The 15839-nt window shown below is 35.4% G+C and overlaps 1 protein-coding gene across 2 annotated transcripts in view; it reads right to left on the bottom strand.

Moving 5' to 3' along the window:
- Nucleotides 1-15839, bottom strand: part of LOC105394096 (G-protein-signaling modulator 2) — a 59933-nt gene that overhangs the window by 20707 nt on the left and 23387 nt on the right. For both annotated transcript variants that reach the window (XM_048632966.1, XM_038122162.2), the window contains exon 5: nucleotides 241-407. In XM_048632966.1, the coding sequence (XP_048488923.1) occupies nucleotides 241-407 (167 nt within the window). The remainder of the gene's footprint in view (nucleotides 1-240; nucleotides 408-15839) is intronic.

Raw genomic sequence — 15839 nt, 5'->3', positions numbered from 1 at the left:
TACAGCTAGATGTTACCATAAACGCCGCGACTCTGGAGCTAGATGTTACCATCAACGCCGCGACTCTGGAGCTAGATATTACCTTCATCGAATCGTCTCTATAGCTAGATGTTACCTCCACCGACACGTATCATCAGCTAGATGTTACATTCACCGCCGTGTTTCCCTCAGCTAGATGTTACCTCCACCGACACGTCTCTACAGCTACACGTTACCTCCACAGCAGCCTCCTACACCTACCTTCACCGACGCGGTCGTGGAGCGCCCTGGCGGCGGCGAGGTGCCTCGCGTGGTACTCCTCAGCCGTGCGGTACTCCCGCAGCAAGGTGTAGGTGTTGCCCAGAGAGTAGCACGCCTGCGCCTCGACCGCCGCGTCGCCTAGTTCTTCAGCGAGCCCGAGAGTGCGTCTGTGGGGGAATGGGGGCGTTAGTTGTGGTTCTGTATGGTTTAATATTACCTTGTAGGGTACTAAAGTACGAAGGGTTTCCGATTTCGATTCTAACTTAAACGGCGGTCTTAAAAGAATAGTAAGTAACATTAAACAAGCGAGCCATGAATAAGTTCCACCCACAAAATTCAGAAACCAAATAGCACAAACAAACATTTAGGTAATAAAAAAAAGTTGGAAATATTCTCTGATGTGCGTTTATATGTTTTTCAATATTGATGACGGCGACATTAAGGTAGTCTTTTTCGTTTAGAGGTAGATAATGTGGTGCTATGTCATCTAAATCTTTTAATTGCTCACGAACTACTGTATCATGTTGTAATTAACACGAGAAATATTTACAGTGCAAATTAAACTATGAACCTTTAATTATAAACTTATGTTAAGTGTTCAGGATGTATCCTATCAAAGGCCCGCCCTACTCTTATACTGATATGCCACTGTACTAGTAACGTCATATCAATTTCCATCCCTAGACATCCTAAATGACTTCTTTATTCCATGTAATATTCCTATGTGCATTACACGGGCTGCATGTCCTTTACAAAAGTTTAATATGATACGAGCGAGTTACAAAGGGCCGCGAAGCACCGGAAAATAAAGTCGTATCCTATTCAATTTTCTTTTGAAGTTCTTCACAGAATAGAATGGGACGAAGACCCGCGCATGGTCAATATGGAAGTAATAAAAGACAGACGTATTATAGTTTAAGTTAATATGCCGTATAAAATATTCCATTTAGATTTAGAATTATTTATTTAGTTCCATCGCATAATACAGGAAGCAATTTGTTTTTGTAAACGAGACGAGTATTTCATTTATTTTTGATACGGTAAAATACCACATATACATGTATACGTATAAACTAAGAAATAAATTAAGTTAATATCCCGAGGGTCTCAATAGAAAGCAACGTCAGTATCGATGCATGTAGGTACTAAGATATTCGTTATTGGACGAAGATCAAGACTCAATAACTTAGTTACAGAACTTATAACTTGCGTCAGTCTGGACTCGGTGGCTTGTGGCTTAGCCATCTGAGACACAAGAGATTTTTAATTGGGTCGGATTGGCCGACACGCTAGAGTTAATCAGGCTCTACTGGGGGTGACTGGAGGAAGGACGCGTTGACACTAACCCAATATTCGCTGCAAGTGACCATTATGAAGCGTCCCTAACTAGATCAACTGCTCCCATTGTTCCGTGGACGACACCCGATTAGGCACAAAGGTAGCAGACAGGGGTGCATTGTATGCTACTATCTCTTTGGAAATACCGAAAGAAAGTTGGGCTAGCCTTTCCCCCAAAAGTGTATGGTATATAGTGTATGGCAGCAAAATGCAGTTGTGTTCCATGTGAATCTGTTTAATTCTAAAGAGATATTGATAAAGATCAAGAAATGATATTGATAATTCATTCAAACTCAAGAGGTTTTATCTACAAAATATCTACACAGTTTTAATAAGAGGTGATGCCTATTTTTTATTACCATCAGCTACTAATAAAACTAACGGGAGAGCAATCTAATCTAATAATAGAAATACCTAATGGAAATAGTGAGATTAACCACAGTGAGTCTCCCTCTCTATAATATTAATATTTCACTTGCTCTAAAACGGTATCGCTAAGCTACCTTTGTAGACTTTAGTGTACGAGTAATTCCGATAATGCCGTGTTCTCCTACAAAAGGCTTTGACAACGAAGTTATTGCTAATATGTTAAGTAGCTACCTCCAGTGTTGCTTGTGTAGATACTAGAGTTTCTATTTTATTAAATAAATAATTTCGGGACAAAATGTAACTTGTAAGTACTTGTAAATTGCGACGAAATTTTTCATTTCTACTGGGTATTATTGAACTAAATCGTAACTTACTTCTATTTTAAGTTAAAATTTTGCATTGTTTCTAAGAATTGTTGCATTTTAAACTAAATAGAGTGGACGTCTTCTGTGAAACTTTTGTAAGTTTAAAAGAAAGGCGACTGTTCCTTGAAGTGATTCAGGCGTTATTAAGTGCAGTACTTACTAATTTTCACTACGAATACTTTGAAAGTACTTTTCTTTACTTTTATTTTGTAACGAGTAATTCTAAAATAAAATTATTTACAATACAATAAGTAGTATATTATGTAGAAGGTATTGTTTTGATGTCACAGAGAACATAGAACCACTCGTCTGTCGTAAAAAGTTTGTCAAAAAACCAGCTACGAATTGCTACGGTCGTATTCGTAGCGCGCTACGGTTGTAGCGATGCGTAGCTGCTCGTAGCAATTTGCTACGGCAGTGCGTAGCTGGCTACGATATCGCGTAGCCACTGCGTACGAAGCTTTTACAAACTTCATTACTTTTTGACCGACTTCAAAAAAAGAAGGAGGTTCTCAATTCGTCGGGATCTTTTTTTTTCGATCAATTCGATTTATGCAACGTAGTTTTCAAATATCGCTAATCTCTATATCAATCCGTACTAAGTATACGTAAATGGTTACAAAAGTGTGTCTGTCTTTTACGCCTAAACAAGTCAACCAATTCACTAGACCTGATATAAATAATTATTATAACTTTTCGGTTCGACGTTACCTGAGCGTACCTACTCCTTCGATTTTTTATGCAGTCGGATAGTTTTATAAAAAATGACCACGAGCGTATACCTAATCTACCATCAGGCAATGGCCTAATTTCAAGACTACCCTGCATCCCTTTGATGTTGACGCCTCAGCCGTAATTAACGTATCGCTTCTAGCTCTTAATTAGAGTCTACAGTTAAGTACTTGTAGTATCCATAGGTATATGAAGAAGACTAGTAGACACAAAAACAATTTAATTATATTTAAATTATTGACAAACTTTAAACGTTTTGGATTTATCGAGGAATTTGACTATTTATTCTGAAATTAATTAATAATCATCATTATTAGGTAACAATAATCCTATAACAATACGAAAACGCCAAGGAAAAAATCTATTTCTCCAGTCCTAGAAAACAGTCCAGCATAACTTATTAAAACTATGTAAGAAAGTGTCAGAAAGTCAAGTAAAATTTTGGACATTGAAATTATTTCTGTATGACTAGATTGACTAATTCTAGGAAGTACGAGTAAAACCTAGTTAGTTTGATCCTAGATATATAAGAAATATACAGGGCGTGGCAAAAATGGTATGAGAGGTAATGCTAACCACTTTCATTACAAGTTTTTTTTTAAATCGATAAAAAAATATTGAAATTCCGCAATTCTCATAAAAATCGATTTCAGAAAGATTTTTTAGAATACCACCTAAAATTGTTTAGAATACCACCCCCATTCGGCTTACTAAACCCTGTTTAAACACTTACGTGCCAATTTCTCCATTATAGGGATTGATTTATAAATTAAACGTCATCTCCATATAAAATTCATGACAGATGTGTCAAAGTCAACCACTACTCCCTGGTTATGCTCTAACCGACTATGGAGAAATTGGCACTAAAGCTCTTATAATTTATGATCGCGTACTGAGAACTAGTTAATTATCCGCTAATTGTTCAAAGCAATATAAAAGCACAACATATCATCATTTCACCCTGTAACAAGAACCCCAGACCGTTTGACCATTACCGTCGTTTAACTTTTAATTGAACATAACGTACGTAGGTAATATACAGGGTGTAAAAATAAGGGTACAAAGAGCCAAAAAGAGGTTATAAAAGGAGTCATAAAAAAATATTATAGTACGATTTTTGAAAATTTGCGAAAAATATTTTGATTCACAATTGAAACTTTGTTGATCACGTCTCTTTTCAAAAAAAGGAGGAGGTTCTCAATTCGTCGTGATCTTTTTTATTATTATTATTATTACTATATCACTATTGCAATGCCCTGTGTATTATATAATAAGCCCACCTTTTGTACATTTATTTTATATTTGTGCAATAAAGAATTAAATAAATAAATAAAATAATGTAATATACTCTTTATTATATTTTTCATAAATATTTACAGCTAACTGCTAACGTATATGTATGTGATATAATATAACAAAAACACTCGCATTCGACTTTCTGAATACACATTATTATTAAAACTGTTATTTGTGAAACGCTATAAATATATCTGATCAATATTATCTAACTTTTTATGGCAACGCCTTGCAAGTAAAAATTTAGTTACTACGAAAATATTTCGAATTTTATAAATATTTCCGACATGCATTGTCGGTAGTAATAACTGAAAATGGAGTATCAAAAGCAGACGGAAGCTAATTAAATATAATAGGTACGAGTACATAGAGCTGACTAGCGACCCACACAGTATGTCTGCTTCAACCTTCTATGAGCATAAAAGGTACAGTCAGCAAAATACAGGGTGTTGCAAAAAGGGTATACTAACCCCCTGAGTCACCCCCTTTCGGCTTAGTATACCCTTTTTGCAACACCCTGTATATTGTGAACCACCCCAGCGCAAGCAGCTTGATTCTGAGGCTCATCGGTGGATGATGCATAAGTCAAATAATATTTGAAGACAAATAATCTGTAGAATATTTTTCATAATTTACTTCATGGATTTAGTCATTTAAGGGCTGATTTTTCAATAGTTAGATAAATGTTATCTGAGGAAAAAATTGTTGCTGTCACTGTCTAATAGTAAATATATTTATTAAAAACTTCGCTATAAATGTAATATACCTACAAGCCTTACAAAAATTCAGATGTGACAGCATCATAATTATTCTAAATTATTCATAATTAAACTATTGAAAAATCAGCCCTAAAAAGAATAGTGGAAATCTCTTTAGGTATGTTTCATGTCACCTATCATCCGTCTATGGGTCATAAAATTAAATTGTTTGCGGTGGGCTGTCCAATGTAATTATTTTGCTAACTGTACACGATATTTGATATGATGCGGCGGCGGCAGGGTTGCCATGACTCCCGACAGAGCTCCGATGTGATGAGCGTATTTATAAACATCATTATATGTCTTTGCGTATCGGTTTCGTCTTAGCGTGTCTGTGACAAACACTAATAGAACATGTTTAGGGTTATCACCGTGTTGAAAGGATTAGCCAGGCTGAAAAGCGTCAGTCCCAACGCGGACGTATGCAAATTACAGTTGATATTTCATTCAAGGAGGCTCATTTTGTAAGTATATTTTAAAGCTGTCTTATATTGAGTTGAGTCGCATTCTGTTAATTACAAATTATGAAAATATTTAAATGCATTATTAACCGTGTTGTATAAAGATACCTATTATTGACGGGTTCCGCTCATCTCGCATAATCTTTATTGACCAAAACTCATTTCGCATAACTCGTATAGTCTAAACTTTTTTGGCCGAACCATCACTTTGCCAAGACTTATGTGGCATAAGGCTCGTTTCGTCTAAAACTCTTTAGGCACAATCTTTAAACACCTAAGTTTCGTTTGCTCAAATTTATGTTCGTCTATACCTATGTATAATATTGTTTCTCGTAATGTTATCTTAATAAATAATATATTAAGTACGTAGTAAATGTACAAATTGTGGTATTTTTCTCCTACATCCCGAAAATCACGATATTGTATGATCAAAAAATCGAAAGTTAACGACCAATATAATTATTACCAACCCCATGAGATCGAAACCTTAAAATAGGTGCGACGACGAGCAAAGCGAGGAGGAGCGTGTTAGGTGCACATGATCATCAAAACCAAAGCGGAGCGCAGCGAAGCGGAGCGGAGCGTTTTCCAAACAGCGGAAACAATACAAGGCACCAGTTTGCGCTATGTAGGGAGACGCTGCGTCAAAGTTAAAGCCAAACGAATATTATTACTTTGTATAAACCTATGCCATAGCATTATTAGGCTATTCAAGATTTGGTCATTATTAGGCTAAACAATGTTATGCGAAATAACTTTTTACTAAACGAGATTTATGCCATACGATTTTCGGCGTAACGAGACTTTGACCAAACGTTACTATGCAATACGAGATTAGGCAAATAAATCTTATGCCAAAAAAGGTAGAACCATTATTGACTCTCCCAGTTTTCCGAAGGTTAGATTCATTAATTAACAGCACTGTTATTTTCTAATAACATAAACCGTACTATTTTAATATTCTTACAAGATTTCCCTTTTAGATAACTGTTATTGATGTCATTATCATCTAAAATTAAGCCACTCTCACCTGACCCAGTTCGAATAAACAAATTGACATATCTTTGTTTTTAATTAATACATATTTTGTGTCTGTTTATTTTGAAATAACTATTCCGACGCTATATTATGATAGTTAATTAAATTACTTTTATTTATAATAAGTCATATAATATTTTTTGAGAAGTGAATAATATTTTTTGAGTGGTAATTTTTAGGCCATAACCAAATTAGGGCTTTTGTCTGATAAAATCCAAAACATGACACGTTAAAAACATTTTAGGTAATAAAAATTCACTATTATTTTCAGAAAAAGCTTTTCTAAAAGTGCAAAGGAGCCGTATGAAAGCTCACGCCAATCAGCGGGCATTGTGTTCAATTTACACAAAGTGTACCTAACGTGATGGTTTTAAAATGCACTATGCAGTGGGAAAAGGTAACCAGCTCAGCACGAAGCGTCCTAGATCGGCTGCAATTGACAGGGAAGGTAATATGTCTGAACACAAGATGTTAAGTCGCGGGAGCGTGACTTCGCGACGGCATCACATATATATATACCTACTTTATATATACATAGTCATGTAGGTACATTCCTGTCTGTTCAGGTAGCTATTTAGGTTGCTTAAGTACAAAGGAAATTTAGAGCACCAGCAGTGCCGTGAAGTTGTGAAATTGGGTCTTGTACTGGTGGGTCCGGGTTCTATTGCAAGTTGTAAAACATAGTTTAGTCTTTTCATTTTTGGGGATGGATAGGTCGTTTTTAGTAAATAAATTCCTTATTAGTATGGGACATTTTGTTTCAATAAATAAATATAACTAACATTTTTTACAGCTTAGGTACCTACTTAAGATTGCAACCATAAACATAATTATAAGTGTTTCATTACATCTACGTAATCCCATTCTATCTATACGGGGCAGCGAGAGGTGGATTATTCTCCAACGCTTCAGTAGGTACTGACAGTAAGTATATTATTGCGAAACCAAATCAATGAACGCAAATATGCAGTGAAGCCTTTACACAAACACACACACATTAAGTCTGCACTGAGAACGCACACAAGCGCACATAAGTCAGTTAACAGAAAACCCGCGATGCACACAAAGACGCTTCGCCGACGCTCGACTCTGTAAACATTTCCCGCGTTTCCACTAAGCCTGCATCTCGGGAGACGGGAAAATGTTACAGAGTCCAGCCGCCGTGTAAATCAAGTCATATGGAAGCGAGTTCGCAGTGCATCGTTGCACGCAAAACAGTGAACCGCGAAGGAAATATTCTCGCTCATCGGTGCACAGCAAAACACGGTCGCATTGCTTTTGGATCGGGTGCAGGCAACTATTCTTAATCTTGTATGCTGAAGGAAATTGTAGAGCGTACGGGGCAATGTTTTCTAACGTACTGTTAAGAGAGAACTTGTTGACGCAAAGCTTTTATGATATATATATATATACACCGTTTTCGGTCACAGCGACTGTAGGTCCTGACTTCCTTTTATGATAGAATAGATTTCAAAAAAATGTTACTTAGAATCTTTGATGGGACAGAGTTCAGTAAAAAACCTACTTGCAAACATGGAGTGGACTAGCGTTAATAGCCAACTTGCTAAATGTAATACGAGAATTTACAATTGGTAGGGTGTCCAGTAAATAATGAACATATTGTACTTATGGTCACTTTGATAAACAATGGTGACAAACATATTTTTAATTAATTAATTTAATTGTAACATAGTGTATTATTTATTATTAGGCTTAAGTTATTATATGCAGTAATTGTAATTTTTTTAGTAAATAGAATGCATTAAATATTTTAAATGTCAAAAAAAAATAAAAAAAAATATTAAATCATATGTTTTAAATTTAGCTTCATTTGTTTAAATTGATATCTAATTTCGGAAAGTTATATAACCCATAAAAAATATACAGGGTTGACAGGACATAATATGCTACGGCTAATTCGTCAATAGGTATGTTAACCTAGGCCTCTCTTTCCGGTGAATCTTAACACCCATATTCTAAGTCATTTCCTTCACTTAAGATTCTACTTCACTTGTTGAAGGATGCCATAAGGGATCTCTCACAGAACACTTCAAATCGGTATTCTAAGTCGGTATTTTGAGATTCCTTCAAAAAGGAAGCTAGAAACATTTCGCTTAGGATTTTTTTACGTTCTATAGCTAATTCAATCATTTCCGGTCTCATTTTCTTTTGTCTATGGTAGAAATACGACTCCTTTTCTTGAGATTTATCAACACATTTCGTTCTACGCAGATGCTACAATCTATGACACGGAATAAATAACTTCAAATCTTCAAACAATGTCAAAAAAAATTGCAGTAACGAAACGTGTTTAGTGTCAGTGTATAAAAAAGAATAACAATCAACATTAACATCTATGAAAACAATTTCTTCACTCCTGCAGTTTTAACAGCGTACCTATTAAAATCGTAATCTTTAGAAATTTCCTGTGATATCTAATCAATAGGTGAAAATGAGTGGAAGTGGAAGAATTGACTAATTACATAGTTTTTTTTTATCTTTAATTATTTAATAAATATTTGATTATTTGTTGTTCTACATTTCCTATGTTATTTCTAAAGTTTTTAGCCAGGTAGAAGCTGGATGAGGAAGACTGATTCGTTGATTATTATGTAAAACATTGTGATACTTAAATAAAACATTTTAAAATACCTGTTATTTTTTATTACAAAATCATACATATGAAAAAATTTATTTAGCTAAAAACTGTCTTATTTAGTTAACAAAAATCTAACTTTCATATCATACCTAATTAAAATGCCTGGTTATAAATGCACTCCTTATTATGCTACCTCGCGCTGCATCCTGCTCTTCAGCTACTGGAACAGCTTCCAGGTCAAGCTCAGGCTCAATTAATGGTATCATAAAACCGTAAGGTCAACACAATTTGCAAAGCTGGCGGCAGTGGAAGGCCTCGGCGATTTCTATTATTATTTACAAATAATAGAGGCATCAGCAGATTTATAACACTCGCTTTGCTAAATCGAAACCGTCCCTGAAATTCCGTATCATTGTAAAATTCGAAAGGGTTTTCAGCATCCCTTATGTATCGCCGTGCCAAGAAATTATATGGTTCTCCTAAAACGTATTCAATAAATTCGTCAAACTCCGCCATTTCTATCCTTTGAGTATCTATAAGGTAGCTCAAGAGGTACCTTCACTTTGACAGTTCATTCCAAAACCTTGAGTAAGGAAATGCTTAAGTGAAGGAGACTTTTTACGACTATAGCTATCGAATTAAGGAAGAAACCTTAAGTCAAGGAAATTATAAGGAAAGGAAGTGACTAAGAATATGGGTGTAAGTTTATCTTCACATTTTAAAATCGCAATAATTGCCATTACACCGAATGAATATACGAATCAAAGTTAACATGGTCCTGCTAACGACTTTATCACGCATACGTGATAACTATGATATTTCCACAGCCCGGCAGCTTTGTGGAATTTTCGCGAGCTTTACCCGATAAAAGCTTTTTCCGTGTTCAAATACGCTACGAGCACAAACAGTAAATACGTTTAAAAATAGTATGAAAGCTGTGGTGGTCGAAACAGGGTTAATAAAATGATTGTTACACAATGGTTTTATTTTAAATATTTATTCATTTCATACAAACATAATTAAAAATAAGTTATTACAGAGTCTAGTAAATACAAACACAAAATATTTTCTCACACACACACACGCACTCACGCCTTGTACTAATGTACTCCATTGCGGGGTAGGCAGAGGTGCATTGCTGCACCCACTTTTCGCCAGAGTGTTATGTTAGTCCCAATGTAATAGGGGGCGGGCCTATTGCCATTTCACGGGCACATCCAAGACCCGAGAACAAATATCTGTGTTTAAACAAATATCTGCCCCAGCCGGGAATCGAACCCGGGACCATCGGCTCAGTAGTCAGGGTCACTAACCACTACGCCATTCGGTCGTATATTTTCTCAATGTTTTTATTATACCTATCTAATTAATTACAGTAAATTAAATATTATATCGTGTTCATTTCTTGCTCTCTCTATTTCTTGTTTTTATATGCCATATCCATTTCACCTGTAATTTTCAATAGTGTTAATTAAAATATTGTATTCTATAATTAATCAACATGTAAAATTAGATTCATGTTTTTAATAATTAAATTACTTACTTACTTCATTATTAATATTGTATAATAAGTACTTACCTCCAGTAATGTTAAATTTATATTATTTTAATGGATTGAACAGCCAAAAATGCAGTCTCATTTTTTGTTTTAAAAGCCGGATTTATTATTGAATTTATCATCATCACTGTTAATAATGAATAGAGCAGACAGAGATTGGGGTGCGATTTAACCGCCATAAGCCGTGCATAAATTGCGCAGATTTTTCACAATAGTGGGCTTACACAATTGTGAAAACCCACATATTCACTGTTAAGTATACAGCAGAAGTGCGTGTTTTCCGTAAATTTGTTTCATCGGATTATTTGGCCGCGAGGGGAGTACGGCGGCGGGGCGGTCGGGTCACTCTATCTTGTAGTATTAAACGTGCCAATTGCACGACAACTCTCGTTCGTTCGTGTCTCAACAGTATAGAGATAGAGAAACCCTCCAGAGCGGGCGGGCTCAACGCCGCAACAAGTGGATACTACGATATAATCATTTATCTCGACTCTCAAATACAACTCTACACAAAGGGAGCGATTCTTAAGTAACCGACACAAAATAAATGTGAAACTTTTTTTATTCATATAGCTTTTTTTGGCTCTGTCAATTTTGTTATCCGATTACGATAATAAGACTGCCTACTGGTACAAACAATGTACCTCTCCATAACTCATAAAATCATAAGTATAATATTGCGGAAATATACTTAAAGTCTGTATTGTTTTGTAATTTAGATAATACTTATTGGTTTCAATAATTCTGTATGTAATAAATTAATATTGAACGAAAATTGGGTTTCCTACCTGGAAATGTGAAATGAACGAAACGGCTTTTGCTATCCAATAATGGACATTACCGGGAATGCCCGGTTAATTTTAAGCTCTATTGTCAACCGCAAATATCGGTTACAGAAACGGAAATGTTTAATTAAATGGCAAACAAATACTTCCCATTATATTTTGATATCTCGTCAATAATACATACAATATTTGGCAAATGTATTCGCAAAATTATTGACACTTTTGCAAATAACACACAGCTTTTGCACGCTGAGCCCAGCCAGTTGATAAATAATTAGCAACAGTCGCTCAGAATCATTTGTTATTGTAAAAAAATGCATTTGATGAACACATGAATATACAAAATCAAAATTATTTATAATATCAGTAATAGTAGATTTTGGCAACTAAAATGATACTGCGTCTTTTAGTTACATTTTCTACACCAGATTGAACTGTGTAGAGTAACGTATCTACTTTTAGACAAAACCTTTAAAAAATTAGTAAAAAATGTTAAGTTCAGCTATGTCCGGCGTTAACTATATTGTTGAGACATTTGATTTTAAAGTAGGTAATTTACCGTAAATACCTAATACCTGAAAATATGAAGATCAAAAGAAGACAAATGTATGTGAAAATATTTTAAATAAATCATCATTAATTTAATTTTATGAAGTCATCATGTCAACTTCTACCCATGCGAATAAATGGCTTGAAAAATTTTAGTCAAAAGTATTAAGACAAAAACAATTTTTTTAAAATTTTATGAAAATAAAAATCATAAATCTAGTTAGGTAAGTATTCTAAGTCCAGTATCGCACTAAGACCTAGTGCGACAACTGTAAAATATTTTCAGCTTCACAAAGAGCCAGTCAATTAATTATTACCAAATAAAAAAAATATTACAACCGGAAAACGACACTTTTACTTAAGCGCGCGAAGTCCGTAAAAAGTTTTGCAACAACTTGGAATTACAGTTAACGCGCCCGGGAAACGATGGAAATTGACTCAAATTAACCAACGAGTGGCAGACCGCTCGCAGACTCCAGGAAAGAAAATTAATGATGAAATAATTAAAATAAAAGTCTTACAGGTAGGAGGGCTTACCTGTCCTGGGGTGGAGGCAGCGAGCCCGGCGGCTGGAGGCAACTGACTGACGCTGGGAAGGCTCCTGCACCCGCTTTTATAGCCGGGATCGCGCCCTACGCCTGCATACCTACTTTAAATCAATATCCCCGAGGGTCGCTCCACGCTGCATCCACCTGCAGCTAGTTACTAGCTGGTAACTGCTCGCTGCGACAATAGTGGCGTCGTCAAACATCACCGCGCAAACAACGACGATGCAAGTTTTGATGGAACTGGGTGCCGAGCATCCGGAAACTTCTGGAAACTAGGTACGGGACGCCCAATTTGCACTTTACGATATTCCACGCGTTTTACGGCATAGGTATTTTTTGAACACATGATTTGTTTCTTACTTACAAATAAATGCGGCTTATGCCTATTTGTTCTATGGTTTTGAATGTAACTTAATTGGATCTTACGCAGCAAAGAAAGTGCAGCAATGCACCCCTGCCTACCTTTCAAGGAAGGCTTGTACTTATACATTAAAACAAGGTCTAAGCTGTTCATTTAAATTTATATCCCATTTTGTTGAACAAAAGCTGTGTGTACGTAACATATTGAACAGTTCCGGTTAATAGGAAGTGTATTGGGGTAGGTTCACTTTGCGTACGTTGTTAGTCCTAGTTCCTAGTACAACGTGTTCTCGGAAAATCTATTTCCGATTACTGATTGCAAAAGCAACTCGTGTATACTGAATTTAAGTAAATACTGAGCTTAAATTAATGATGTATTGGTAAACATAGAGTAAATATACGAAATTATGATAGGTATGTAGTGAATGTAAAAGTTTATGTACTCTGCTGCACTCTGCAGGTTTTCGATTATATTCTATTACATTATTTGTTGGGGGTTTTAAATTGTTATTAATTATATTATTTTTGTGGGATAGGGATATCTTTGATTCATTAATTATTTATAACTATTTTCTGTTTCTTTATGTGTGTGCCTGTTTTTATAAGCGATCGATTTCAGTAAAATGTCCTATCTTATTTAAGGTATGCAGTGCATACTATGCACGCTATGTCTGTGAGTAAGCTCGCATAGTAACTACGTATTAACTATAACGGGGCACTGACTTAACATTTTTTTAAGCTATGGAAAGATGCTGTTTAGTTATTGAGGTGTCATCCCATTTTGGATTTCGGCATACAATATGGGATGACTTTTGCACTAATTTAATCGGCTGTTTCATTATTTTATAAAGGGTGTTGCAAAAAGGGAATACTAAGCCGAAAGGGGGTGTCTCAGGGGGTCATTGTGAACAACTTTTGTTCCACGAGTTTTGGAAAATCGCAAAAAATTCGTTCTCCATAGTAAAAAGTCACGTGACCAAAAAAGTTTCTATGGAAAAAGAAATATTTTTTTTGTGAATTTTCAAAACTCGTAGAACAAAAGCTGTTCATGATGACCCCCTGAAACACCCCCTTTCGGCTTAGCATACCATTTTTGCAACACCCTGTATTATCTACTATCTCTATTCGCACTTCACTTCCAAGATCAATTTAAAGGTAAACGACCCTGACATAATCAGAAAAATCACGGAACAAATTGTGACCTGAAATTTAATAAGTAAGCCCTTGGCATATTTTTTTGACTATTTACGGCAACAAAAATTAACTTCAAAATAGTCTTCAGAACCATGGCCTCATTAGAAACAAGCTAATGCACTTCACTAGTCTTTCCATTTCGGTGAAAATTAATTAGATTAAGATTGTGATAATTAATTTAAATGTGATATGTCGGATAGTATCACCGTATATCAGTTTAACGCCTAAAGGAGCTATCAAAAACTTTAAAAACATGCGTATGCCCGATTATGAGTGAGTTTTTCAACCGCAATTTTAATGCAAGCTGAAGTGGCAGTGGGCTGGTCATATCTGCCGAAGAACCGATAACCGTTGGGGTAGACGCAGCGTGGGACGCCGTCATACCTATATAGTAATTTAAGTACCACTATACTATAAATATAGCTTACTCTGGCGGTGATGGAAAACATTTCTTCGGGGATTACAGTCGTATGTCAATAATTGAGGCATTTTAGTTCGTTTAGGTTATTTGTTGGTTATTATATCAAACCTAATTCTTTCTTATTATTCATGAATACAGATAAATCCATATCCATTATGCCTATATTTTCGTCTCGCCAGCCATTATAATATTTTCTATAACATAATGAGTCTGCCTATCACATTTCATGGTGTCTCTAAGAGAAAATCTGTTACTATCACTAAGGGCGGATTCGGCCAACGTCGAGTATCTTTTTACTCACGAGTAAAGTACCAGTTACTCGCGAGTAAGCAGATTTTGCATTCTACCAAACCTGAAACCAAGATAACTAGCTTATCCAAAGAATAAAATGTTATACCGCCAAAATTGACCGTGTAACGAGCTTATCCGAGAGTAATTTTGTAATGGCGGCAGCACATCAGCTGATTAGAAAACCGTCATAATGACATATAATCACATCTGTCAAAACAAAAACAAAAGTACGTTAAAAGGCAAAGTCTCAGAATAACAACAGCGAATAAAATATTAAAACATAAACAATTTCATACTTTTATAATCCATTCAAACTAAGTTGGCATGTCATTTCTATTGCATGCTTTGAAACGCAGCTTTTTTTATTTTAGTTGCATTACAGTTTCGTTCCTCGTTCATTCAATTTAATCATGGTATAACTTGGTAGAATGCAAATGTACTTATCCTAGATATTTACTCGCGTATAATTTTAATTCCGGTATAGTTATTCTCGTGTAACGTGATGTTTGGACGAATTCACCCTAAGGGTATTTGTGATGTAAAGATACTTCGGTAAATAGGTACCATTTTATAGTCTGTCAGTTTTTGGATATTATGTTTCTTTATAGTAGGTATATTACAAATAAAGTTATAGAGATTTATCGATTTGACGACGATGAATGACTTACATCCTATCTGGTATACGTAATGGTAATTTAGTTACATTGTAATGTTTATGTCGTGTGATCTATAAAACTATCGGTAAATACTGGAAATTAGGTTAGCTTCTTGGAAGCTTGTAAGTTGTTGGGTTATTCAGCAGTGTCGGTCGTATAGTTCGATACGTAGCTAGTCCTAATTGTTTATAAATAACGTCTAACGTCGTCGAACGCTGCCCGTAGGCCAACACTGCAATAGCCATTTAGGTCACCAATTGACGTATTGGTACCTCCCCTTT

The sequence above is a fragment of the Plutella xylostella genome, chromosome Z (assembly GCF_932276165.1).
Source record: "Plutella xylostella chromosome Z, ilPluXylo3.1, whole genome shotgun sequence".
In the NCBI taxonomy this organism is placed as follows: Eukaryota; Metazoa; Arthropoda; class Insecta; order Lepidoptera; family Plutellidae; genus Plutella; species Plutella xylostella.
This window is presented reverse-complemented; position numbering and strand designations above follow the sequence as displayed.